At 61.0% G+C, this 26,981-nt stretch overlaps 2 protein-coding genes and 1 non-coding gene across 3 annotated transcripts; all 3 read left to right on the top strand.

The window, feature by feature from the left end:
• Positions 1–5,943: 5,943 nt before the first annotated feature.
• TRNAI-AAU lies at positions 5,944–6,017 on the top strand. The gene has a single exon. It is a non-coding gene; the product is annotated as a tRNA-Ile (tRNA).
• Positions 6,018–8,718: 2,701 nt separating this feature from the next.
• On the top strand, positions 8,719–12,778 carry LOC114815623 (CDKN2A interacting protein). Its single transcript, XM_029077070.2, has 5 exons — positions 8,719–9,086; positions 10,756–10,886; positions 11,164–11,300; positions 11,393–11,587; positions 11,848–12,778. The coding sequence occupies exons 1-5, from the start codon at positions 8,833–8,835 to the stop codon at positions 12,373–12,375; spliced, it is 1,245 nt and encodes a 414-aa protein (XP_028932903.1). The 5' UTR covers positions 8,719–8,832; the 3' UTR covers positions 12,376–12,778.
• A 6,955-nt stretch (positions 12,779–19,733) lies between these two features.
• Positions 19,734–25,813, top strand: ING2 (inhibitor of growth family member 2). The gene is made up of 4 exons (XM_039913809.1): positions 19,734–19,745; positions 22,458–22,690; positions 22,906–23,084; positions 25,002–25,813. The coding sequence occupies exons 1-4, from the start codon at positions 19,734–19,736 to the stop codon at positions 25,667–25,669; spliced, it is 1,092 nt and encodes a 363-aa protein (XP_039769743.1). The 3' UTR covers positions 25,670–25,813.
• Positions 25,814–26,981: the final 1,168 nt, after the last annotated feature.

The raw sequence follows: 26,981 nt of genomic DNA, 5'->3' as shown, positions 1-26,981 counted from the left end.
CCCGGGCTTGGGAGGCGGAGGTCTTGGGTTCGAATCCTGGCCCTGCCACTTGTCAGCTGGGTGACTCTGGGCAAGTCACTTCACTTCTCTGTGTCTTAGTTCCCTCATCTGTAAAATGGGGATGAAGACTGTAAGCCTCATGTTGGACAACTTGATCACCCTGTAGCTATTCCAGCGCTTAGAACAGTGCTCTGCACCTAGTGAGCGCTTAACAAATACCATCATTATCATTATTATTATTACAGGGCCTGACACATAGTAAGCGCTTAACAAATGCCATCATTATCATTATTATTACCCCCTGCTCCCTCTCCCTTCTCCATTTTCCCTTTCTTTTTTCTTTCCCCTCCTTCTTCTCCCTCCTATTCCCCCTCCTTTCACTTCTTCCCCTTCCACCTTCCCCTGTCTTCTCCCCACTTTTTCTCCCCCTCCTCTCCTTTCCTTCCTCCCCCTCTTCCCTCCTCTTCCCCCTCCTTCCCTCCACCCCCCTCCCAACACTGGGTCCCACGCCTTTGCTGATTCTCCCCTTTGAGGACAGAATATGGGGGGGGGGGGTCGATGAAGGGGGAGGGGGAGGAGAATAATAATAATAACGATAATAATAATAATGGCATTTGCTAAGTGCTTACTATGTTCTAAGCACGGGGGGATGGGATACAAGGTGATCAGGATGTCCCACGTGGGCCTCACCACAGTCTCAATCCCCATTTTACAGTTGAGGGAACTGAGGCTCAGTGACTTGCCCAAAATCTCCCAGCTGACAGGTGGCAGAGCCGGGATTCGAACCCATGACCTCTGACTCCCAGGCCCTTTTTTCCACCGAGCCACGCTGCTTCGCTAACAGAGTCGGCGGACACCTTCCCTGCCCACAAGGAGCTCAGGGTCCAGAGCCGCCTCACCCATGATCCGAGGGGAGTCTTGGTTGGCCCGGCCTTCCCCGGGCCCGCCACTCCGGCCCCTCGACGCTGGAAGCTCACCGTGGGCAGAGGAATGCCACTGTCATACTGTATTCATTCAGTCGTATTTCTTGAGCGCTTACTAGGTGCAGAGCACCGGACTAAGCGCTCGGAACGAACAAGTCGGCAACAGATAGAGACGGGCCCTGCCGTCTGACGGGCGCACGGTCTGATCGACTGTACTCACCCCAGCGCTTAGGACAGTGCTCTCCACCCGGTTAGCACTCAATAAATCCGATTGAATGACTGCCCTCCCTCCTCACATCCGCCAAACTAGCTCTCTTCCCCCATCAAAGTCATAGTGAGAGCCCACCTCCTCCAGGAGGCCCTCCCACACTGAGCCCCTTCTTTTTTCTCTGCCCTTCCTCCCCTTCCCCCTTCTCCCTCCCTCTGCTCTACCCCCTTCCCCTCCCCTCAGCCCTTGTGCAGATTTGTGTATATTATTTATAATTCTATTCATTTATTAATGATGTGTATAGATCTCTAATTCTATTTATTTACAGTGATGCTATCGACGTCTGTTGACTCGTTTTGCTGTTTTGCTCCTCTTCCCCTCCCCATCGCCCCGGCTCCCTCCCCGTGCTCTACTCCCTTCCCCGCCCCGCAGCACTTGTGGGTGTATATATATATATAGATAATTTTATCTATTTTATATATATATATATATATATAATTCTATTTATTTTATTAATGATGTGTGTCTATCTATAGTAGGAGAAGCAGCGAGGCTCAGTGGAAAGAGCCCAGGCTTGGGTGTCAGAGGTCATGGGTTCGAATTCCGGGTCTGCCACTTGTCAGCTGTGGGACTGTGAGCGAGTCACTTCACTTCTCTGGGCCTCAGTTCCCTCATCTGTAAAATGGGGATTAAGACTTGTGAGCCTCACGTGGGACAACCTGATGACCCCGCATCTCCCCCAGCGCTTAGAACAGTGCTCTGCACATAGGAAGCGCTTAACAGATACCAACATTATTTATTTATATTGAAACATATATAATTCTATTGACCTAGTTTGATGGTATTGATGCCCTCTACTTGTTTTGTTTTGTTTTGTTGTCTGTCTCCCCCTTCTAGACTGTGAACCCCTTGTTGTGCAGGGACGGTCTCTATCTGTGGCCGAATTGTACACTCCAAGCGCTTAGTACAGTGCTCTGCACACAGTAAGCGCTCAATAAGTACGACTGAATGAATAAATGAAGGTTTTCACTGGCTTCCGAGGCACCAGCTTCTGTGGGATGCTGAAGACTCCTGTCCCCTTGAAGAGACAGTTAATAATAATAATAACAATAATAATAATAATAATAATAATGTTGGTATTTGTTAAGTGCTTACTATGTGCACAGCACTGTTCTAAGGGTTATGAGGTTGTCCCACGTGAGGCTCCCAGTCTTTATCCCCATTTGACAGATGAGGGAACTGAGGCCCAGAGAAGTGAAGTGACTCGCCCACAGTCACACAGCAGACAAGCGGCAGAGCCGGGATCCATCTAGTTGAGGGCTGGACATTCTAGAATGGTTTTGTTTTGTCGTCCGTCTCCCCCGATTAGACCGAAAGCCCGTCAGAGGGCAGGGACGGTCTCGATCTGTTGCCAAATTGTCCATTCCAAGCGCTTAGTCCAGTGCTGTGCCCATAGGAAGCGCTCCATAAATACTATTGAATGAATCTTGAGCCAGCAGCAGGGAAGCAGGGATTGGAAGTAGTTTGAGGTGGGAGCGGGGAGCTGAGGCGGGGAGATGGGAGCGAGGTGAGGCTGGGGCAGGAAGATTAAAGGCCTGGACCCTGTGGCCCCCATCCAGAGCCCAGCGCCCCTCTCACTCGTCGCCCTGGGTGGTCCCAAGCCGCGTAGCGGATAAAGCTTGGACCTGGGTTCGAATCCCAGCTCTGCCACTTGTCTGCTGTGTGACCCCGGACAAGTCATTTCACTTCTCCACGCTTCAGCTCCCTCATCCGCAAAATGGGGGTTCAATAACTGTCCTCCCTCCCGCTTAGACTGTGAGCCCCATGTGGGATCTGATTACCTTAAATCTACCCCAGCGCTTGGTAACAATAAGAACAATAATAATGTCGGTATTTGTTAAGCGCTTACTATGTGCCGAGCACTGTTGTAAGCGCTGGGGCCGATACAGGGTCATCAGGTGGTCCCACGTGAGGCTCACAGTTAATCCTCATTTTCCAGATGAGGGAACTGAGGCCCAGGGAAGTGAAGTGACTCGCCCACAGTCACACAGCTGACGAGGGGCAGAGCTGGGATTCGAACCCACGACCTCCGACTCCCAAGCCCGGGCTCTTGCCACTGAGTCACGCTGCTTCTCCAGGACAGGGTTTGGCGAATAGTAAGAGCTTAACAAGCACCAATAACTACTGTTATTATCGTTATTGTTATCGTCATTCCCCTCCCCGAGGAGACTGTGGTTCGCCCCCAGGTCCGGAGCTGGAGTATCGGTGGAGTCAAGCAGTGTGGCTCGGTGGCTAGAGCCCCAGCCTGGGAGTCAGAAGGTCAAGGGTTCTAATCCCGCCTCCCCACTCGTCCGCTGTGTGACCTTGAGCAAATCGATTCATTTCTCTGGGCCTCAGTGACCTCATCTGTAAAAAGGGCATTGAGACCGTGAGCCCCACCTGGGACAGGGACTGCGTCCAACCCGTTTTGCTTGTAATAATAATAATCTTGGTATTTATTAAGCGCTTACTGTGTGCAGAGCGCTGGGGTAGATACAGGGTAACCGGGTTGTCCCACGGGAGTCTCCCAGTCTTCATCCCCATTTTACAGACGAGGTCACTGAAGCCCAGAGAAGTGAAGTGACTCGCCTACAGTCACACAGCTGACGAGTGGCGGAGCCGGGTTTCGAACCCATGACCTCTGACTCCCAAGCCCGGGCTCTTTCCACTGAGCCACGCTGCTTCTCGCTGCTGCTTGTACCCACCCCAGAGCTTAGTACGGTGTCGGGCACATAGAAAGCGCTTAACAAGAATAATAATCATTATTATTATTAATAATGTTGGTATTTGTTAAGCGCTTACTATGTGCAGAGCACCGTTCTAAGCGCTGGGGGAGATCCAGGGTCATCAGGTGGTCCCACGGGAGGCTCACGGTCTTCATCCCCATTTTACAGATGAGGTCACTGAGGCACAGAGCAGTGAAGTGACTCGCCCACGGTCACACAGCCGACAAGTGGCAGAGCTGGGATTTGAACCCATGACCTCTGACTCCAAAGCCCGGGCTCTTTCCACAGAGCCACGCTGCTTCTCCAAATAAATGGTAGTATTTAAGTGCTTACTCTGTGCAAAGCACTGTTCTAAGCACTGGGGGACACAAGGTGATCAGGTTGCCCCACGGGGGGGCTCACAGTTTTAATCCCCATTTTCCAGATGAGGTAACTGAGGCACAGAGAGTGGTTAAGTGACTTGCCCAAAGTCACCCAGCTGGCAAGTGGCAGAGTCGGGATTAGAACCCGTGACCTCTGACTCCCAAGTCCGGGTTCTTTCCGCTGAGCCACGCTGCTTCCCATATTAGAAGCCCCTCCAGTGGCAGTCCTCATCTCCCCCGGCCCGCACCCCCTTGGCCGAACCCCAACCCTCTGCCCTTCGTCCCCTTTTCCGGAGAGAGCAAAGTGGGACAGGAGGAGAGCGGGGAGAGGGTGAGTTTGCTTCCAAATCCTCGATAATATGAATTCCCCCCCCCCCCCCCCGGCGGGGTATTTGCCCTTCCCTCCCACCCTCACTATTCACCCCATTCCTCCCTCCCGGGGTCCCCCGCTCCGCCCAGGCCCCTGGCCGAACACAACCAACCAAAGTGACGGACAGGTGGACACCCAGATGGACCTGTCCTCCCTCCCCGTTAGACAGTGAGCCCCATGTGGGACAGGGATGGCGTCCGATAATAACGTTGGTATTTGTTAAGCGCTTACTAGGTGCCGAGCACTGTTCTAAGCGCTGGGGGAGACCCCGGGGGAATCGGGTCGTCCCACGTGGGGCTCGCAGTCTTCATCCCCATTTTACAGATGAGGGCACTGAGGCACCGAGAAGTGAAGTGACTCGCCCACAGTCCCGCAGCCGACGAGTGGCGGAGCCGGGATTCGAACCCATGACCTCTGACTCCAAAGCCCGGGCTCTTACCACTGAGCCACGCGGAACTTATATTCATCCCGCTGCGTAATAACAATGATAATAATGTTGGTATTTGTTAAGCGCTAATAATAATGATAATAATGTTGGTATTTGTTAAGCGCTTCCTAGGTGCAGAGCACTGTTCTAAGCGCTGGGGGAGATGCGGGGTCATCAGGTCGTCCCACGGGAGGCTCCCGGTCTTCATCCCCATTTTACAGGCGGGGGAACTGGGGCCCAGAGAAGTGAAGTGACGCGCCCACAGTCACCCAGCTGCTGACAAGCGGCGGAGCCGGGATTCGAACCCATGACCTCCGACTCCCAAGCCCGGGCTCTTTCCACTGAGCCACGCCGCTTCACACGGCGCTTGACACCCGGCCAACGCCGAATAAACACCGGCCTTATTTTTACGGGCGGCTTCTCCCCGTCCCGCACGTCATACCGCATTATGGATGGCTCCTTACCTCGCTGCTTTCCTACTACAATAAAAACAATACCCATCGTTATTCATTCGATCATATTTATTGCGCGCTGACTGCGGAGCATTCAGTCATTCATTCAACAGTATTTACTGAGCGCTCACTCTGTGCAGAGCACCGGACTAAGCGCTTGGGACGGACAAGTCGGCGACAGATAGAGACGGTCCCCGCCCTTTGACGGGCTCACGGGAGTCAGGGCTCATGAGTTCGAATCCCAGCTCTGCCACTTGTCGGCTGTGTGACTGTGGGCGAGTCACTTCACTTCTCTGTGCCTCAGTTCCCTCATCTGTAAAACGGGGATTAAGACTGTGAGCCCCACGTGGGACAACCTGATTCCCCTGTGTCTACCCCAGCGCTTAGAACAGTGCTCGGCACATAGTAAGCGCTTAACAAACACCAACATTATATCGGCCGGTTAGCTCAGTTGGTTAGAGCGGGGTGCTAATAACGCCAAGGTCGCGGGTTCGATCCCCGTACGGGCCATTTATCTTGAGAAGCAGCGTGGCTCACTGGAAAGAGCACGGGCTTTGGAGTCAGAGGTCATGGGTTCGAACCCCGGCTCTACCACTTGTCAGCTGTGTGACTTTGGGCAAGTCACTTAACTTCTCGGTGCCTCAGTTCCCTCATCTGTAAAATGGGGATTAAGACTGTGAGCCCCACGGGGGACAACCTGATTCCCCTGTGTCTACCCCAGCGGTTAGAACAGTGCTCGGCACATAGTAAGCGCTTAACAAATACCAACATTATTATTATTATTATTATTATTAATCGGGGGAGACGGACGGACGAGAACGATGGCGAGAGATAGAGTCGAGGGGAAGAACATCTGGTAAAAACAAGGGCAACTAAATAGAATCGAGGCGATGTACGTTTCATTGACAAAATAAATAGGGTAACGAAAATATATACAGTTGAGCACCGGGCTAAGCGGTTGGGAGAGGACAATATAACGATAAGCAGACACAGAAGCAGCACGGCGTAGTGGATAGGGCACGGGCCTGGGAGTCGGAAGGTCATGGGTTCCAATTATTTTTATTATTCCCTGTCCACGACAAGCTTACAGTCTAGAGGGGGAGACGGACGTTAATATAATACTTTTGTAATAATAGTAATACTATAACCCGGCCTGCACACTTTACTCCTATGATGACCCTCTGTCGGGGTTCCTCAAGGGTCAGTTCTTGGTCGTCCCCTTCTGCTCTCCATCTAGACTCCCTCCCTCGGTGATCTCTTTCGCTCCCACGCCTTCGACTATCACCTCCACACGGATGACACCCGGATCTCCATTTATAAAATAGGGTATTTTCATTACCCTATTTATTTTGTTAATGAAATGTCCATCGCCTCGATTCTATTTGGTTGCCATTGCCACTGTTTTTACGAGATGTTCTTCCCCTCGACTCCATTCATCGCCATCGTTCTCGTCCGCCCGTCTCCCCCGATCAGACCGTGAGCCCGTCAGAGGGCGGGGACCGTCTCTATCTGTTGCCGACCTGTTCGTCCCAGGCGCTTAGTCCAGTGCTCTGCACAGAGTAAGCGCTCAATGAATACTACTGAAGGAATCTCCATCTCCTCCCCTGTTCTCTTCCTCCCTCCAGGCTCAAATCTCCTCCCGCCCACCTGGATGTCGGCCCGCCACCGACAACTCAACATGGCCAAGACCGAGCTCCTCGTCTTCCCTCCCGAGCCCGGTCCTCTCCCGGACTTGCCTATCACCGTGGACGGCGCGACCATCCTTCGCGTCTCTCGGGCCCGGGACCATCCTTTGAGTCGTCCCTCGCGTTCACCCCGCACATCCGATCCGTCACCGAGGCCTGCCCGCTCTCGCCTCTACGAGCTATGGCCGAGATCCGCCCTCTCCTCTCCACCCGGACGGCTACCTCGCCGCTACGGGCTCTCGTCATATCCCGGCTAGACCGCCGTGTCGGCCTCCTCTCCGACCTCCCTTCCTCCTCTCTCGCCCCGCTCCGGTCTATCCTTCGCTCGGCCGCCCGGCTCATCTTCCCGCAGAAAGGCCCTGGGCCTGTCGCTCCCCTTCTTCGAAACCTCGAGTGGTCGCCTATCGACCTCCGCACGGAACAAAAACTTCACACTCTGGGCTTCGAGGCCCTCCGTCACCTGGCCCCTTCCCACCTCTCCTCCCTTCTCTCTTTCCACCGGCCACCCCGCAGGCTCCGCTCCTCCGCCGCCCGTCCCGCCGTCGACCCCCGGGCCTCGTCCTCCCGCGGTCCCGCCACGCCCTCCCTCCTCACCTCCGCCAAACTCCCTGTCTTCCCCCCTTCCAAGCCCTCCTGAGAGCTCCCCTCCTCCGGGAGGCCTTCCCGGCCTGCGCCCTCCCTTTCCCTCTGCCCCCTCCCCGCCTCCCCATCCCCCCCGGCTCCCTCTCTCTGCTCTTCCCCCTTCCCCTCCCCTCCGCCCTTGTGCCGATTTGTATAGATTATTTATCCTTCTATTTATTTCTTTATTGATGATGGGCATATCATCTATAATTCTGTTTATTTCTATCGATGGCGTCGAGGCCTGTGTACCGACTGTCCATTCCGAGCGCGTAGTCCAGTGCTCTGCACACAGTCAGCGCTCCGTAAATATGAATGAATGAATGAAGGAATGAATGAATGAAGGAAGGGCCGCCTGTCGCCTCAGACTCCGGCCCGGAGCCCCGCCCTTCCCCTAAACGTCACCGCGCTCGTTCCCGCCCGCGGCCCCGCCCATCCATCCACGTCACTCCGCCCCGCCCCTTCTCTTACGTGACTCCCCGCTCCCCACCAGCCCCGCCCCTGCCTGGGCTCCGCCACGCCCCCTTAACGTCACTCGGCCCCGCCCTCCACGAGGCCCCGCCCACTTCGCCGTCACCCCCGCCCTCCCTCTCTGCCCGCCCCGCCTCCCTCTTACGTCACTCCCCCGCTCCCCACCAGCCCCGGCCCGCCCGCCCTCGGCCCCGCCCCCTGACGTCACTCAGCCCCGCCCTCTCCGAGGCCCCGCCCTCTCCGAGGTCCCTCCCGCCCCGACGTCACTCCACCCCCTTCTCCAGCCCCGCCTCCCCTGACGTCACTCCGCCCCGCCCTCCCCGAGGCCCCGCCCACTCCCCGTCTCTCCGCCTCCCTCTGACGTCACTCCGCCCCGCCCCCTCTCCCGTCACCCCCCTCGCTCTGACGTCACTCCCCGGCCCGCCCCTCCCCTCGTCGTCCGTCCGGGCTCCCGGGCTCCCGGTTCCCGCGTCCCGGTTCCCGCGTCCCCGGCCGGAAGCGTCGGTTGCGGGGCGGAAGCGGGCGGCGCCGTCGCCGGCGCGGGGGCGGCCATGGCGGAGGCGGCGGAGGCGGCGGAGGCCTCCTGGGCCGAGGCGCTGCGCGGCGACGGGGAGACGGACAAGCAGTGGCGCCACCGACGCCTGTTCCTCCTCCGCAACGCCGGGGAGCTGCGCCCGGACGGCGCCCCCGCCCCCGACCCCGACCCCGACCGCGCCCCCGACCCCGGGCCCCGCCGCCAGCCGCGCCTGCAGCGCCTCGTCTCCTACTCCCTGGCCTGGGCCAACCACGTCTTCCTCGGGTGCCGGTGAGGCCCGGGGCGCCCGCCCCCGCGGGACCCCCGGGCCCTCCCGCCCCCCCGTGACCCGCCCGTGACCCCCCGCTTGACTCCTGTGTCCCCACCCCCCCGGGACCCCCCCATCACCTCCCCTATGACTCCTTTGTCCTCACCTCCCCCCGTGACCCCCGTGTGATGACCCCCCCGTGACCCCTGTGCCATGACCCCCGTGTCCTGCCCCCCCATCACCCCTGGGTGCTGACCCCCCGCTGACCCCCGTGTCCTGACACCCCCCCGTGACCCCCATATGATGACCCCCTGTGACCCCTGTGCCATGACCCCCGTGTCCTGCCCCCCCATCACCCCTGGGTGCTGACCCCCCGCTGACCCCCGTGTCCTCACCCCCCCGTGACCCCCATATGATGACCCCCTGTGACCCCTGTGCCATGACCCCCGTGTCCTGACCCCCCATCACCCCTTGGTGCTGACCCCCCGCTGACCCCCATGTCCTCACCCCCCCGTGACCCCCATATGATGACCCCCCGTGACCCCTGTGCCATGACCCCCGTGTCCTGACCCCCCCATCACCCCTTGGTGCTGACCCCCCTTGACCCCCATGTCCTGACCCCCCCCTTGACCCCCGTGTCCTCACCCCCCATCACCCCTGGGTGCTGACCCCCCTCTGACCCCCATGTCCTCACCCCCCCTTGACCCCCGTGTCCTGACCCCCCCCTTGACCCCCGTGTCCTCACCCCCCCCCCCCCCCCCCAAGACCAACCCCCGCCGACCCTTTGAGTCAATCCTTCACGCCGGCGTTGGTTCAGCGCCTACTCCGTACTAAGCGCCGGGGCAGATCCAGGGTCATCAGGGTGTCCCACGGGGGGGCTCCCGGGCTTCATCCCCATTGGACAGAGGAGGAAACTGAGGCCCGGAGAAGGGAGGCGACTGGCCCGAGGTCACCCAGCAGACAGGTGGCGGGGCCCGGAATCAGAACCCGCGACTTCGGACCCCCGACCCCGGGCTCTTGTGATAACGTTGATGACGTGGGTATCTGTTAAGCGCTTACTAGGTGCACGGCACCGTTCTCAGCGCTGGGGGAGACCCAGGGGCACCGGGTGGTCCCACGTGGGGCTCCCGGTTAATCCCCGTTTGACAGATGAGGTCCCCGAGGTAATGACGATAGATGGTGCTCCTCTCCCCCGGCTTGGAGTCCAGGGCCACGGGCACGGTGAGCGAGCGTTCGGTCGGACGGAGAAGCGGCGTGGCTCAGTGGCGAGAGCCCGGGCTTTGGAGTCAGAGGTCCTGGGTTCGGATCCCGGCTCTGCCACTTGTCAGCTGTGGGACTGTGGGCGAGTCACTTCGCTTCTCTGGACCTCAGTGACCTCGTCTGTCAAATGGGGATGAAGACCGGGAGCCCCACGTGGGACGACCCGATTCCCCCGTGTCTCCCCCAGCGCTTAGAACGGTGCTCTGCACATAGTAAGCGCTTAACGGATACCGACATCATTATTATTATTATTATTACCGTCCGCCGACCCTCCCCGCCTCTGCCCCGACCCCCCCCCCCCGGCGTCTCCTCCCCCTCCTCTTCCTCCTCCTCTTCCTCCTCCTCCACCGTCCAGCCCGAGTCTCGGGTCCCCCCGCCGGGGCCGGAGCGAGCGGGGAGAGACGCCCCCGCGCCGTTCTCCCTCCCCTCCAGGTACCCGCAGAGCGTCATGGATAAAATACTGACGATGGCCGAAGGCATCCGAGTGACGGACGCCCCGATCCGCGCCCCCCGAGACGAGCCGGTCGCCAAGGTGAAGAAAAGAGAGCTATCGAGTAGCCACGGTTAGCAGACGTAGACGCGCGCCCGCCCGGGAGCTTAGAGCCGTAAGATTCCCGGGGCCTCGTCCGGACGGCGCGTCGGAGGCCCCGGCGCCCGGGGGGGCGGGGGGCGGCCCGAAGGGGAGACGTTCCCCCGGCGGGGGGGGGGTCGACGGTCCCCTCCGGAGAGCTAAGCTCCCCGCCGGCGGACCCGGAGCGCGCCGCGCGCGGACCGCCGGCCGGCGCGGGGCCGGAGGAGACGAGGCAGACACCCGTCCGCGGTTTTCTTCTCCCTTTCCAGAAGGGCTAGAGGAGCCCTGCAGGAAGCGAGCCTCGACGGAGGGCCGGAGGGACCCCCCGGCCGGAGGGACGGACGCCCCCGCCCCGCGGGCCGGGGCCCCCGGGCGCCCCGACGGAGCGGAGAGGAGCGGGGCGGCGGCGCGGGGGGGCTCGCCGGCCCCGGCGGGGAGCCCCCCGGCGGGACCGGCCGGGAGGACGCGGGCCGGCCCGCCCCCGCCGCTGCCGAGAAGAGCCCGGACGCGGCCGAGCCCCCGCCGCCCCCGCCGGGCGAACCGCCGGGCCCGGCCGAGGTGCGGGTGCCGCTGCTGGGCTCCCCGGACGCCTCGGACGCGGAGCCGCCCCCGCCGGACCCCGGGCCCGGGCCCGGCCCCGCCCCGGAGGCCCCCGGAGCGAGGCCGGAGGAGGCGTCCCGGCTCCCGGCCGAGGCCGGCGGGCTCCCGCGGCGGGGGCCGGGGGGCCGGCCCCGTCCGGGGGCCCCCCGGCGCCCCGCGGCGGCTCCCCCGCCGCCTCCCTGCTCCTGAGCGGGCGGAGCGGGGCGCCGGCCGCGGGCTCGCCGCCCGGCGCCGCCTCCCTCCTGGCGTCCAAGGGCGGCGTCCCCGCGGCGGCGGCGCCGCCGGCCCCCAGGCCCGGGCCGCCCCCGCCCGCCGGCCCCCGGCCGGGCCCCCCCCGCCCGCCGGCCCCGCAGCCCCCCGGCCCCGCGGCCCCGGCCAGGAGCGCCGCCGGCGAGGGGGCCGCCCGCCTCTCCCGCAGGCTGACGCACGAGGACGTGAAGCAGAAGCAGCCCTTCTTCAACCGGCTCTACAAGACCGTGGCCTGGAAGCTGGTGGCCGCCGGCGGCTTCAGCGCCGCCGTCAACCACGGCGAGCTCCTCGCCGCGGCCGTGGAGGCGCTGAAGGCCACGCTGGACGTGGCCTTCGTCCCCCTGAAGGAGCTGGCCGACCTGCCGCAGAGCAAGAGCTCGCAGGAGAGCGTGGTGTGCGAGCTGCGCTGCAAGTCGGTCTACCTGGGCACGGGCTGCGGCAAGAGCCGCGAGAACGCCCGCGCCGTGGCCTCGCGCGAGGCCCTCAAGCTCTTCCTCAAGAAGAAGGTGGTCGTCCGCATCTGCAAGCGCAAGTACCGGGGCGGCGAGATCGAGGACCTGGTGCTCCTGGACGAGGAGGCGCGGCCCGGCGCCCTCCCCCCGGCCCTCGCCCACCCGCAGGAGCTGCCCTGAGGGCCGGGGGCCGGGGACGGGGCGCGGCGGGGGGCCCCCCGGGCGTCCGGGGCCGAGACCGGCGGGGGAGCCGGCCGGCGGGACCGTTCTCACCGAGAGCCCTACGCGGTTTTTAAACCCGCGAGAGAGTCGGGGGCCTTTGACGTTCTCCCGCCCTCGCCCCGGCCGTCGAGCCTTCGGCCCCCGGGCGGACCGGCTCCCGTTTCGAGGGGAGAGGCGGCGGACGCCGGTCGGGTTGTCTCCGCTTTCGTTTCGGGCGGGGTTTTTTTTGGTTTTTTTTTTTGTTTTTTTTTTCCTAAATAAACGCGGATTTCTACAGTAAGCCTATTTTGTGACTGCCGCGGTCAAAGACCCGGGTCTGTTCAGCTATTAAACGCTCGGAGCTGTTTTACCTTTTCAAGGAGCCGTGGGTCGGTTTCGTTCTTTCGCATCCGCCCCGCCGAGGGGAACGTGATCCCCGCCGGGGACCGGCCCGGGCGCCCGCGTCTCCGAGGCCCGGCACGCGGCGGCGGGCGCTCGGCGGGTGCCGTGATCTTACGGCTTAACGGCCGCTTACCGTTTACGGCTCCCGTCCCCCGGGGCGGCCCGGCCGTACCCCGTCCGCCGCCGCCGGCCGACGGGGCGTCGAGCGAGCGAGACCCCGCCTACCGTGCCCTCGGGGCGCTCCCTTCTCGTCGCCGGCTCGGTTGTCCCGAGCGGGGTCCCGGAGGGTCGGCGCTCGGCAGGTACGACGGTTCAGATCGGCGGGGCGGGCCCCCCGCGCGCCCAGGCTCTTCCCCCGTTTCCCGTAGATCGTGGCCCCCGGCAGCGGGTGGTCCCCTCTCTAATAATGCTAGAAAAGCCTTATTATTAGCGGGAGGCCGGCCGGTACCCAGTCGGTCGCGTTTATTGAGCGCCGACCGTGCGCAGGGCGCTGTTCTAAGGGCTTGGGGGAGGACCGGACGGCGGTAGGCGGGTTCCCCGCCCACCACGAGCCGAAGGACGGGGGCACACACGGTAAGTAAAGCCCTTAGGTGCCGCGGGGCAGAGTGAGAAAGAAGATCGCCCGTGTGACTTTGGGGGGCAGGCCATCGGCGAGACGGAGAAGGGGCCCCGCGTTCTCCCCCTCCAGGATCGCATCCCGCCCCTTCTTCTGTTGTTTCGGGGTATGTGTTGATAATGTTGGTATCTGTTAAGCGCTTCCTATGTGCCGAGCACCGTTCTAAGCGCTGGGGGAGATCCGGGGTCATCGGGTCGTCCCACGGGAGGCTGGCTCCCAGTCTTCATCCCCATTTGACAGATGAGGGGACTGAGGCCCAGAGGAGTGAAGAAGTGACTCGCCCACAGTCACGCAGCTGACGAGTGGCGGAGCCGGGATCCGAACCCATGACCTCCGACTCCCAAGCCCCGGCTCCTTCCACTGAGCCCCGCTGTTGAAAGCGCTCGCTCTGTGCCGGGCGCCGTACCGAGGACCGGTGCCGATCGACGCTACGGAGGCCGGGGGCCCCCGTCTCGATTCCCTTTTTAATAACAATAATAATAATAATGACGTTGGTACGCGTTAAGCGCTTACTCTGTGCCGAGCCCTGTTCTAAGCGCTGGGGCAGATCCGGGGTCATCAGTTTGTCCCACGTGAGGCTCACAGATAATCCCCATTTTCCAGATGGGGGAACTGAGGCCCAGGGAAGTGAAGCGACTGGCCCACCGTCCCACGGCGGCCAAGCGGCAGAGCGGGGAGTCGAACCCGTGACCTCGGATTCCGCAGCCCACGCCCTTTTCACCGAGCCAGATCTTACAGATGGGGTGACGGAAGGAAGCGACGTGACTTGCCCGAGGTTGCCCGGCCAGCGGCCAGAGGGGCAGAGCCGGGGTGAGGACTCGGGTCCTCTGGCTCCCGGGTCCGGGCTCCTTCCACCGGGCCACGCTGCCTCCGTCGCCCGTGACGCTTGCGAGGGCGGCTCGGCGTCGGAGGAAGCCGGGGGACGATTTAAAAAAAAAAAAAAAAGGTTGGTATTTATTAAGCGCTCACTATGTGCCGAGCACCGTTCTAAGCGCCGGGGGAGATACAGGGTCGTCAGGTGGGCCCACGTGAGGCTCCCCGATAATCCCCATTTTACAGACGAGGGAACCGAGGCCCAGAGAAGCGAGGCGACTCGCCCACAGTCACCCCAGCTGACAGGTGGAGGAGCCGGGATCCGAACCCCTGACCTCTGACTCCCAAGCCCGGGCCCTTTCCCCCGAGCCACGCCGATTAAGCCCCGAGCGGACACCTCACCACATCGGAGACCTTCCCCTTCCCCTCCTCGCGCCGTGTTTCCGAGTCCGCCAAAGCGCGCGGCCCGGAATGGGGAAAGCGAGCGGCCCCGAATCCGTGGCTTTGCGGGCGAAGCCCGCTGCCTAGAATCAGCGGGAGCGCAGGACGGGGGCGGCTCGTGGTCGCGGTGCACTGCTGATGGAGCGTGCCCTCCCCGGCGCTCAGTACGGTGCTTCGCGCACACGGGAGGCGCTCCGTGAATACGACTGAACGAACGCACCGGCCCCGAGCTCTCAACAGATACGACCGAAGAAACGCGCCGTCCCCGGCTTGAGGAAGCCCGGCGAGAAACGCCGACGCCCTCGTTTATCCCCTCGTTCATTCGGTGGTATTTATTGAGCGCTGACTCTGTGCAGAGCACTGGACTAAGCGCTCGGGATGGACAGTCGGGCAACAGATAGAGACCGTCCCTGCCCCATCACCCCACGAGCTGTTCCATTCTGGTGACATAAGCTTGTTAGGGGCAGGGAACGTTCCTGTTTTTATTCATTCAATCGTATTAATAGCTGATGATGATGATGATGATGGCATCTGTTAAGCGCTTCCTCTGTGCCGAGCACTGTTCTAAGCACTGGGGGGGGGGCGGGGGGAGGGTACAGAGTAATGAGGCTGTCCCCCGTGGGGCTCTCGGTCTTCATCCCCATTTTCCGGATGAGGGAACTGAGGCCCGGAGAAGTGAAGCGACTTGCCCAAAGTCACACAGCCGACAAAGGGCCCCGAGCCGGGATTAGAACCCGTGACCTCTCCCAAGGCCGTGCTCTGTCCACTGTGCCACGCCGCTAGTCTACTGAGCGCTTACCGTGTGCAGACCGCTGTTCTAAGCGCCGGGGTGAAGCGCAGCCTGACGGTAGAAGAGACACGAACGAGTTTACGGTCTAGAGGAGGAGACAGACGTTAATAAGCATAAATAAAATGAGAGAGAGAGGGGCATAAATTCTGTGGGATTTAGGAGGGGAGATGAAGGAGGAGAACAAGTCGCTTCACTTCTCTGGGCCTCAGTGACCTCATCTGTAAAATGGGGATTAACTGTGAGCCTCCCGTGGTTCGACCCGGTGACCCTGTCTCTCCCCCGGCGCTTATTGTTAACATTATCAACACGTTAATAATATTATACCAGCATTATCAAGTCAGGGAGGCGCCGAAGGGAGGGGGAGAAGAGAGGAGGGCTTAGTCGGGGAAGGCCTCTCGGAGGAGACGGGCCTTTAGCGAGGCTTGGAAGGAAGGGAGAGGCATCGCCTGTCGGATGCGGAGCGCTCAGTGCAGTGCTCTGCGCATCGTAAGCGCTCAAGAAATACTACCGGACGAACGGATAGGATAGGGGGAGGCCGTTCCCGGCCAGAGGTCGGCGGAGAGAAGGACGGGATCGGGGTACGGGGAGAGATCGGCATCCGGGGCGCCAGGTGGGCGGGTTGGGTTGGAGTAGGAGAATAGCGAGGGCGGCGAGGGGACGGAAGGCCTAGTCCCTTGCACGCTCCCAAGTGCTTAGAACGGCGCCCTGCGCCTAGTGAGCGCTCAGTAAATGCCGTCGATGGATCGATCGATCGATCGATCGACCGACCTGGGTCTCCCGGGCGACCCCGGGGTGGCAGGGCCGGCCGCCCTCCGCCCCGTCGTGCCACGTTAGCGCCATCTCCCTAGGCCGCAGGCGGTCCGTCCCCTAACGCGCAAGTTCCGTGCACTTGCTTGAGGGAGAGAGGATTTTCCTTCGACGGTGTTTCCGGGTCATCCGCACCCCGGGAACGTCTCCTACGTCGCGGCCCCGCCGCTGCAGAAACAGAGCCGACACAGGGGAGAGCGGCTTCCTCCCCCCGCGCCGGGCCCAGCCCGGGGTGGGCCGTCTCCCCGCCCCGTCTCTGAGCCCGTCGTGGGCGGCGATCGTCTCTCTTTATCGCGGAATTGTACTTGCCAAGCGCTTACTACGGTGCTCTGCACACAGTAACCGCTCAATAAATACAATCGAATGGATAGCGCGCTTGACGGGTAAAATAATGATAATCATTACGGCATCTGTTAAGCGCTTACCACGGGCCGGACACCGCGCTGCAGCCAATACGAGCAAATTGGGGCGGACACAGGCCCTGTCCCCCGTGGGGCTCCCTGTCTCAATCCCCATTTTACAGATGAGGAAACTGAGGCCCGGAGAAGTGAGGTGACTCGCCCAAGGTCACCCGGCAGGCAGGCGGCGGAGCCGGGATTAATAATGTCGGTATCCGTTAAGCGCTCACTCTGTGCAGAGCACCGTTCTAAGCGCTGGGGCAGATCCAGGGTCATCGGGTCGTCCCACGGGAGGCTCCCGGTCTTCATCCCCATTTGACAGACGAGGTCACTGAGGTCCAGAGAAGCGAAGTGACTCGCCCACGGTCCCACAGCTGACAAGTGGCAGAGCCGGGATCCGAACCCAGGACCTCTGACTCCAAAGCCCCTGCTCTTTGCACTGAGCCACGCTGCTTCTCTAATGGTAATAAGAATAATAATAATGTTGGTATTTAAGTGCTTGCTATGTGCAGAGCACCGTTCTAAGCGCTGGGGGAGAGGCGGGGTCATCGGGTCGTCCCACGTGGGGCTCACGGTCTCCATCCCCATTTTCCAGATGAGGGAACTGAGGCCCAGAGAAGCGAAGTGACTCGCCCACAGTCACCCAGCTGACAAGTGGCAGAGCCGGGATTCGAACTCATGGCCTCTGACTCCAAAGCCCCTCCTCTTTCCACTGAGCCACGCTGCTTCTCTAATGGTAATAAGAATAATAATAATGTTGGTATTTAAGTGCTTCCTATGTGCAGAGCACCGTTCTAAGCGCTGGGGGAGAGGCGGGGTCATCGGGTCGTCCCACGTGGGGCTCACGGTCTCCATCCCCATTTTCCAGATGAGGGAACTGAGGCCCAGAGCAGCGAAGTGACTCGCCCAAAGTCACACAGCTGACGGGGGGGGTGGAGCCGGGATTAGAACCCGTGACCTCTGACTCCTAAACCCGCGATCTTTCGGCTTACTGGGTGCAGGGCACTGTACAGAGGTCATGAGTTTGAATCCCGGCTCCGCCACTTGTCAGCTGGGTGACTGTGGGCAAGTCACTTAACTTCTCTGGGCCTCAGTGACCTCGTCTGTAAAATGGGGATGAAGACCGTGAGCCCCACGTGGGACAAGCTGATTCCCCTGTATCTCCCCCAGCGCTTAGATCAGTGCTCTGCACATAGTAAGCGCTTAACAAATACCAACATTATTATTATTATTATTATTATTATTATTACTACGCACGTGGGAGAGTACAACACAACAGTCCCTGCGCCCAACGAGCTCACGGTCTGGTGGGGTGAGACAGACATCAGTACCGATAACCAGACATCAGTACAAATAAATAAAATGACCAAAAGAAATTGTGGTATTTAAGCGCTTACTTTGGGTAAAGCCCTATTCTAAGCGCGGGTCGGGGCGGGGGGGGGGGGGGAATACAAGGTGGGGCTCACAGTTTTAATCCCCATTTGACAGATGAGGGAACTGAGGCCCAGGGAAGCGAAGTGACTTGCCCAAGGTCACACAGCTGACTAGCGGCGGAGCGGGGATTCGAACCCGTGACCTCTGACTCCCAAGCCCGGCCTCTTTCCACGGAGCCCCGCTGACAAATACGTCCGTAAGCGCTGTGGGGCTGGCAGTCGGGGAAGAGCGAAGGGAGCGAGTCCCGGCGACGCAGAAGGGAGCGGGAGATGAGGAAAAGCGGGGCCTAGTCAGGGAAGGCACTGGATTCAATCTTATCTGTGTTGTACTGGGGAGCAGCGGGGCTCAGTGGCAAGAGCCCGGGCTTGGGAGTCAGAGGTCGTGGGTTCGAACCCTGCCTCCGCCACTTGGCAGCTGGGTGACCTTGGCCAAGTCACCTCTCCGGGGCTCATCTGTAAAATGAGAAGCAGCGCGGCTCGGCGGGCAGAGCCCGGGCTTGGGCGTCAGAGGTCGTGGGTTCGCATCCCGGCTCCGCCTTCTTGTCGGCTGGGTGACTTCTCGGTGCCTCGGTGACCTCGTCCGTAAAACGGGGATGAAGACGGGGAGCCTCCCGTGGGACGACCCGAGGACCCCGGATCTCCCCCAGCGCTTAGAACGGTGCTCGGCGCGTAGCAAGCGCTTAACGGATACCAACGTTATTAAAATGGGGATGAAGACAGTGAGCCTCCCTGGGGACAACCTGATGACCTTGTATCCACCCCGGCGCTTAGAAGGGCACGATGTCATCCTGAGAAGCAGCGTGGCTCCGTGGAAAGAGCCCGGGCTTGGGAGTCGGAGGTCGTGAGTTCGACTCCCGGCTCTGCCGCTCGTCAGCTGTGGGACTGTGGGCGGGTCGCTTCGCTTCTCTGTGCCCCAGTGACCTCATCTGTAAAATGAGGATTAACTGTGAGCCTCACATGGGGCGACCTGATTCCCCTGGATCTCCCCCCAGCGCTTAGAACGGTGCTCGGCACATAGTAAGCGCTTAACAAATACCGACATTTATTATTATTATTATTATTATCCCGGACTACACCCCGAACGAAGTGGAAACAGTCTAAGGGAAGTTAAACACCTTGCCCTTTCACCACTGGACTCACCCAACCCCTAGCCGGGGGAACAGGCCGGTAAGCGTTTCAAACTGCTGGCCCAGTTGTGCCTATTTTAGCCAACGACTCTTTTAGCTTCTCAGACATACTTTTGCTATCGTTCTCGTCCGTCCGTCTCCCCCGATCAGACCGTAAGCCCGTCGGAGGGCAGGGACCGTCTCTGTTACCGATCTGTCCATCCCAAGCGCTTAGTACAGTGCTCTGCACATAGTAAGCGCTCAATAAATACTATGGAATGAATGGACGGGGCTGGACACATAGGAAGCACTTAACAGATACAAACATTATTAAAATGGGGAGGAAGACGGCGAGCCCCAAGGGGGACAACCTGATGATCTTGTTTCCCCAGCGCTTAAAACAGTGCTTGGCACATAGGAAGCGCTTAACGAATACCATTATTATCATTATTTTTATTGTTCGTATTATTATTAAGAGCGACGAGGTGTCAGCACGACTTCCAGAGGCCGAAAGCTGCTCTGGGAAATAAGATGGAAGGGAAGGTGACGGCGGGTCACCCCTGGACTAGGTCACACCCCTGCTTTTGAATGAATGAATGAATGAATGAATGAATGATGAGTGACAAATGAATGATGAATGAATGATGGATGGATGATGAATGAATGATGGATTGATGAATGAATAATGAATGGATGGGTGAATGAATGAATGAATAATGAATGAATGGATGAATAATGGATGAATGAATAATGAATGGATGAATGAATAATGGTGGGTGAATAATGAATGGATGAATGAATAATGGATGGATGAATAATGAATGGATGAATGAATAATGGATGAATGCTGGATGGATGAATGAATAATGAATGGATGAATGAATAATGAATGAATGATGGATGAATGATGGATGAATAATGAATGAATGAATAATGGATGGATGGACGAATGAACGAACGAATGAATGAAGAATGAATGAATGAATGAGCGGGAGAGCGCGCGCGGATACAAAGGGGGCGGGGAGGGAGAAGAGGAGGGCGCGCACGCCCGTACGTCCGCGCTCCGGCGGCCCCGGGGGTCTCGGGCACGCGCGCGCACGCCCGTACGTCCGCGCTCCGGCGGCCCCAGGGATGCGGGCGGGAGGGCAGGCCGAGGCGCGCGCACTGCATGACGGGAGCGACTGTCGAGGGGGGCCGCGAGGCCTGCCGGGAAAGGTAGTCCCCTACTCTCTCAGGGCAGCGGGGGATGCCGGGAGTTGTAGTCCCCGCCCCTTCACCCCCCCCCCGCTTCTAACGCCTCTCTCCTGGTGATGACATCTGTTAATAATCATGTATTTATAATAATGTGGGTATCTGTTAAGCGCTTCCTATGTGCAGAGCACCGTTCTAAGCGCTGGGGGAGATCCGGGGTCATCGGGTCGTCCCCCGTGAGGCTCCCAGGCTTCATCCCCATTTTCCAGATGAGGTCACTGAGGCCCAGAGAAGTGAAGTGACTTGCCCAAGGTCACCCAGCTGACAGGGGGCAGAGCCGGGACGAGAACCCACGACCTCTGACTCCCTAGCCACTGAGCCACCCTGCGTTCTAATCCCGGCTCCTCCACCTGCCTGCTGTGTGACCTTAGGCCAGGCCCTTCACGTCTCTGGGCCTCAGTGACCTCATCTGGAAAATAATAATGTTGGTATTTGTTAAGCGCTTACTATGTGCCGAGCACTGTTCTAAGCGCTGGGGTAGACACGGGGGAATCAGGTTGTCCCACGTGGGGCGCGCGGTCTTCATCCCCATTTGACAGATGAGGGAACTGAGGCACCGAGAAGTGATGGGGATTGAGAGCGGGAGACCGGTGTGGGACAGGGGCTGTGCCCAACCTCATAAATCTGTATCTACCCCGGCGCTTAGTACAGCCCCTGGCACACAGTAGGCGCTTAACAATTCTCTGCACCGACCCCATTGTACATCACCCGCAGGACCGGGAGTCTTTTCCGCTTTCCCTTCAATTCAACTCCGCCAGGGTCCTTTCCGGGAATCCCCCCTCCCATTTCATCAATCCATTGTATTTATGAATAATTACGACATTTGTTAAGCGCTTACCAGGTGCCAAACGCTGTCCTAAGCGCTGGGATAGATACAAACCCCGTGGAGCTCACAGTTTTCATCCCCATTTGACAGATGAGGTCACTGAGGCCCAGAGAAGTGAAGCGGCTTGTCCAAGGTCACACAGCAGACGTGTGGTGGAGCCGGGCTGGGAACAAGCGCTTAGTACAGTGCTCTGCACAAAGTAGGTGCTCAATAAACAGTATTGAAATATTCACATCCTCGACTACCAAGCCCGGGCTCTTTCCACGAAGCAGCGTGGCTCAGTGGAGAGAGCCCGGGCTTGCGAGTCCGAGGATGTGAGTTCTAATTCCGACTCTGCCCCTTGTCAGCTGTGTGACTGTGGGCACGTCACTTCACTTCTCTGGGCCTCAGTTCCATCATCTGGAAAATGGGGTTGAAGACTGTGAGACTCACGTGGGACAACCTGATCACCTTGTATCTCCCCCAGCGCTTAGAGCAGTGCTCTGCACATAGTAAGCGCTTAACAAATACCAACATTATTATGAATAAGAAATACCATCATGGTTTTTATCATAGAGAAGCAGCGAGGCTCAGTGGAAAGAGCCAGGGCTTGGGAGCCAGAGGTCATGGGTTCGAATCCTGTCTCCGCCACCTGTCTGCTGTGTGACTGTGGGCGAGTCACGTCACTTCTCTGGGCCTCAGTGACCTCATCTGGAAAATGGGGATGAAGACTGGGAGCCCCACGTGGGACAACCTGATTCCCTTGTGTCTCCCCCAGCGCTTAGAACAGGGCTCGGCACATAGTAAGCGCTTAACAAATACCCACATCAATGTTATCATTATTCCCTTCTCTGGGCCTCAGTTCCCTCATCTGTCAAATGGGGATGAAGACTGTGAGCCCCACGTGGGACAACCTGATTCCCTTGTACCCACCCCAGCGCTTAGAACAGTGGTCGGCACAAAGCAAGAGCTTAAGAAGGGCCATCATTATTATTAATAAGAAATACCATTATGATTATAGTTATCGAGGGGAAGGGAGGCCGGGTGGCGGCGCTGTCCCTTTAAAAGGGGGCGTGTCCCGAGCGCTCGGGGGCGGGGCTCGGGCGGACCAATGAGAAGGCGGGGCTCGGGCGGACCAATGAGAAGGCGGGGCTCGGGCGGACCAATGGGAAGGGGGGCTCTGGCGGACCAATGAGCAGACGGGGTTCGAGCGGACCAATGAGAAGGCGGGGCTCAGCCGGACCAATGAGAAGGCGGAACTCGAGCGGACCAATGAGGGGTCGGAGCTCGGGCGGCCCAATGAGGGGGCGGGGCCCGGGCGGACCAATGAGCGGTTGGGGCGGCGGAAGGCGGGAGAATGCGAACCCCCGGCCGGGGCGTCGGGGGCGGGGCCCGCAGCTTTCCGGGCCGGCCCCGCGCAGGCGCAGAAGGGGCGCCGGGCCGGAGCGGGGGGGCGGGGCGGGCGGCAGCGAGTCCGGAGGGGGCGGGCGCGGCTCCTCGGACGGGGGCGCCCGCAGCGTCGCTCCGCCCCGGGCCCCGGCGCCCCCCGGTGGCCGTTGCCGGCGGGGCCCGGGGCAGGATGTTGGGGCAGCAGCAGCCGCTGCAGCAGCAGCAGCAGCCGGGGCCGCCGCCCGCTCCTCCTCCTCCTCCTCTCCCTCCTCCCCCTCCTCCGCTGCTGTCGGCGGCGGCGGCGGGGCTCCTGGCCGGGGAGCGGGGCCGGCTGCTGTCGGTCTACGTGCAGGACTACCTGGAGTGCGTGGAGTCGCTGCCGCTGGACATGCAGCGGAACGTGTCGGCGCTGCGGGAGATCGACACCAAGTACCAAGGTGCGGGGGGGCGGGGAGGGAGAACCCCCCGGGCCGCCCTGCGGGAGGGGCGGGGGAGGGGCGGGGGAGGCCCCGTGGCGGGCGCGCCTGCGCAGTCGGCCGCGCTGGGGGGGGGGGAGGGCGGTCGCGCCTGCGCAGTCGGCCGCGCTGGGGGAGGCGGACGCGCCTGCGCAGTCGGCCGCGCTGGGGGGAGGCGGGCGCGCCTGCGCAGTCGACCGCGCTGGGGGAGGCGGGCGCGCCTGCGCAGTCGGCCGCTCTGGGGGAGGGAGGCGGGGCGCGCCTGCGCAGTCGGCCGCGCGGGGGGGGGGCGGGGCCAAGGTCGCGCGTCCGCAGTCCGCGGGGGGGAAACGGGGGGCTCGCGTCACTTCCGGTTCTGACTGGCCGGAGGCGGTTGGGCCCCTCCCCCCTCCCCTCAGCTGAGGGGCCGCCCCTCCCCCCGCAGCCTCTCGACGTCCTCCTTATTAGCATTAATTAATAATAATTAAGGCCTTTGATAAACCTCTCCTGTGCGCTAATTGCCGGGGAGGATACTGACGGGCTTCGCCCCCATTTGACAGATGAGGCCCCTGAGGCCCAGAGCGGTGACGTCACTTGCCCAAAGTCACGCAGCTGACGGGGGGCGGAGCCAGGATTTGAACCCATGGCCGTTAGCCATAATAATAATGATGGGCCTGGTTAAGCAGTCTGGGCTCGCAGTCTTCATCCCATTTTAATAATAATAATAATGATGATAACGTTGGTATTTGTTAAGCACTTACTATGTGCGGAGCGCTGTTCTAAGCGCCGGGGGAGATCCAGGTTGTCCCGCGTGAGGCTCGCGGTCGTCCTCCCCATTTTCCAGATGAGGTCACTGAGGCCCAGAGAAGTGAAGTGACCTGCCCCAGGTCTCGCGGAAAAGCAGCGTCTCCGGCACCCCCGGCTTGTTCGCAAGTGCTCTGTGTTCGAGAGATGCCGTCGATGAGGTGGACCTGCGATTGGAGAAACCTCTCCGGAGACCCCCCCCCGGCTTCCCACCAACCTCTCGGGGAGCAGAGGAAGCGTAATCGTGACCCCGCTTGGACTCTGCGCTAAGTGTTGCGCTAGGAGAAGCGGCGTGGCTCAGTGGAAAGAGCCCGGGCTTGGGAGGCAGAGGTCGTGGGTTCGAAGCCCGCCTCCACCACCTGTCCGCTGGGTGACCTGGGGCAAGCCACTTCACTTCTCTGCGCCTCCGTTCCCTCATCTGTAAAATGGGGGTGAAGACTGTGAGCCTCACGTGGGACGACCTGATGACCCTGGATCTCCCCCCCCCCCCCGGCGCTTAGAACAGTGGAAACGCTTAACAAACACCAACATCATTATTATCATCATAATATTTTCCGTGCCTCCGTTACCTCCTCCGTAAAACGGGGATTGAGACAGTGAGCCCCACGTGGGACGGGGACCGTGTCCAACCCCATTAAGCGCTTAAGAAATACCAACATGATTATTATTCATTTGCCCGTACCCACCTCGGTACTTAGTCCGGTGCCCGGCACGTGTCTGCCCGGCACTTAGCAGACCCCACAGTTATCATCGTCGTCGTCGTCATCATCCACGACTTGGCCATTTGGGAAGCCGAAGTGACGGAGGCCCGTGCGAATCCGCTGGGCCTGGTGAGCCCACCGGGCCCCGAGGCGGACACAGACCCCGTCCCGGTCTCCTCGCCGGGCGTCGGCTCGTCGCGGTCGCGCCCGAGGCCTCGCCGGCTGGAGGGGCGACGGGGGCCGGGCCCCGGGAGATGGGGGTGGTGCCTCGACCTCCCCGGGGCCTCGGGTTCCTCCTCCTCGGTGAGACGGGGAGGAGATCCCGACGGGCCCCGGAGGAAGCGGCGAGCGGGGAAGCGTGGCGGAGGGACGGGAGGGTCGGGGCTGACGTCCGGCGCCCGCCCGGGTTTTTCAGAAGCCCTGAAGGAGATGGACGACGTGTACGAGAGGTACAAGAAGGAGAGCGAGGCGGGCCAGAAGAAGCGGCTGCAGCAGCACCTGCAGCGCGCGCTCATCAACAGCCAGGAGCTGGGCGACGAGAAGATCCAGATCGTCACGCAGATGCTGGAGCTGGTGGAGAACCGGGCCCGGCAGATGGAGGCCCACTCCCAGCGCCTCCGGGACCCCGCCGACCGGGCCGGGCCCGAGCCCGGCCAGCCCGAGCGGGCCTCGCGCCGGCCCCGCCGCCAGCGGCCCGGAGAGCCGGCCCGGCCGGCCGACGGGCCGGACGACGAGGCCGACGGCGGGCCCCCGCCGCCCCCGCCGCCCCCGTCCCGGGAGCGGCGGTCCCGCTCGGCCAAGAAGAAGAAGCGGGCCCGGGCCCGGCCGGAGCGCGAGGCCTCCCCCGTGGAGTTGGCCATCGACCCCAACGAGCCCACCTACTGCCTGTGCAACCAGGTGTCCTACGGGGAGATGATCGGCTGCGACAACGACCAGTGCCCCATCGAGTGGTTCCACTTCTCCTGCGTGGCCCTCACCTACAAGCCCAAGGGCCGCTGGTACTGCCCCCGCTGCCGGGGCGACAGCGAGAAGACCATGGACAGGAGCACCGACAAGACGCGGAAGGACCGGCGATCCAGGTAGTGAACGCTTTCAGGGGCCCCCCTCGTCTTTCACAGTAGACTCCTCCCCGCCGCCCGCGAGGACGTTTCAGGAGGAGCGCAGAAGGCTATGCAATAACTTTCTAAGCGCCGGCATGCCCGGAGTATTAAAAGTCGCGGTACTTGGCGTGCGCCCGTCATTTGCGACGGAGGGCGCCCGGCGAGGCGGGACCCGACCGGCGCCCCTGAGGGGCGCGAAACGTCCGGCGCGTCCGGGCGGCGGCGGCGGCGGCGTCCACCCCCCCCCCCCCCCCCCGCCACCTCGCCTTCACCTCCCTCCGCTGAAAGCGGAGCCGCAGGAGGAGGAGGAGGATGAGGCTACCGGGGACTGTCGACCCGTCGAGGAGCGGCGTGGCCGGGGGCCCGGGAGTCAGGAGGCCCCGGGTTCTAATTCCGGCTCCGCCGAGTGACCTCGGACAAGCCGCTTGACCTCTGGGCCTCGGTCGCCCCATCCGTAAAATGAGCCTCGAGAGCCCGAGCCCCGTGTGGGACGGGGACCGTGCCCGACCCGACGAGTTCCTATCCGCCCCGGCGCCGAGAACGGTGTGTGGCCTAGGTTAAGCTCTGCGCACGGTAAGCGCTCAATAAATACGATCGAGTGAAGCACTGAACGGGTACCGTGATTATTTTTATTGGGAAAGGTTTTTCCTCGCTGCCTCCTCCGTAGAATGGGAGCCCCTTGGGGACAGGGACTGTGTCCCCCTGCTTGCTTTCGCCCCCTCCCAAGCCTTTACCCCTGCTAGGCTGGGATGGATCGATCGTATTTTTCGGGCACTCGACTCTGTGCCGAGCGTCGGACCGGACGCTGGGGGAGAACCAACGCCGCAGAATCAGCGGACGCATCCCCTGCCCGCGGTGTAATGCTATTTATTGAGCTCCCCCTGGGTGCAGGGTGCTGTGTGAAACGGTGGGGAAAGAAAGGAGCTGCCCCTCTCAACGGGGCGGAGAGACCCGAAGCTGTGACCTGAAGGAGTGGAGTCCAAATGGGAGACCGACACCAGTGTCTGACGGCAAAATCTCAGTCGTGCTTCAAGCCCAGACCTTTCCGTCCATCTCGATAATCGTAATCATGATGGTATTTGTTAAGCACCTACTGCGTTCCAGGCACCGCTCCAAGCGCTGGGAGATCTGATTAGGCGGAGTTCCCGTCCCACATGGGCGTCACTGTTTTAATCCCCGTTTTTCAGCTGAGGGAACTGAGGCATAGAGATGATTCGCTCAAGGGCGCAGAGCAGACAAGCGGCGGAGCCGGGATCAGAACCCAGGTCCTCTGACTCCCGGCCCCGTGCCCTCTC

Source organism: Ornithorhynchus anatinus, chromosome 12 (assembly GCF_004115215.2).
Source record: "Ornithorhynchus anatinus isolate Pmale09 chromosome 12, mOrnAna1.pri.v4, whole genome shotgun sequence".
Taxonomy (NCBI): Eukaryota; Metazoa; Chordata; class Mammalia; order Monotremata; family Ornithorhynchidae; genus Ornithorhynchus; species Ornithorhynchus anatinus.
This window is presented reverse-complemented; position numbering and strand designations above follow the sequence as displayed.

What these genes read in the sequence shown, in the direction of transcription:
- ING2 (XM_039913809.1), top strand. An exon ending in CCCGCGCAGGCGCAGAAGGG is followed by an intron (nt 22,691 to 22,905) that starts GCGCCGGGCCGG and finishes TCCTCCTCCTCC; the next exon opens with TCCTCTCCCTCCTCCCCCTC. An exon ending in GATCGACACCAAGTACCAAG is followed by an intron (nt 23,085 to 25,001) that starts GTGCGGGGGGGC and finishes CGGGTTTTTCAG; the next exon opens with AAGCCCTGAAGGAGATGGAC.
- LOC114815623 (XM_029077070.2), top strand. Translation starts at nt 8,833, where the DNA reads ATGGCGGAGGCGGCGGAGGCGGCGGAGGCCTCCTGGGCCGAGGCGCTG. An exon ending in CACGTCTTCCTCGGGTGCCG is followed by an intron (nt 9,087 to 10,755) that starts GTGAGGCCCGGG and finishes CCTCCCCTCCAG; the next exon opens with GTACCCGCAGAGCGTCATGG. An exon ending in CGTCCCGGCTCCCGGCCGAG is followed by an intron (nt 11,588 to 11,847) that starts GCCGGCGGGCTC and finishes CCGGCCCCGCAG; the next exon opens with CCCCCCGGCCCCGCGGCCCC.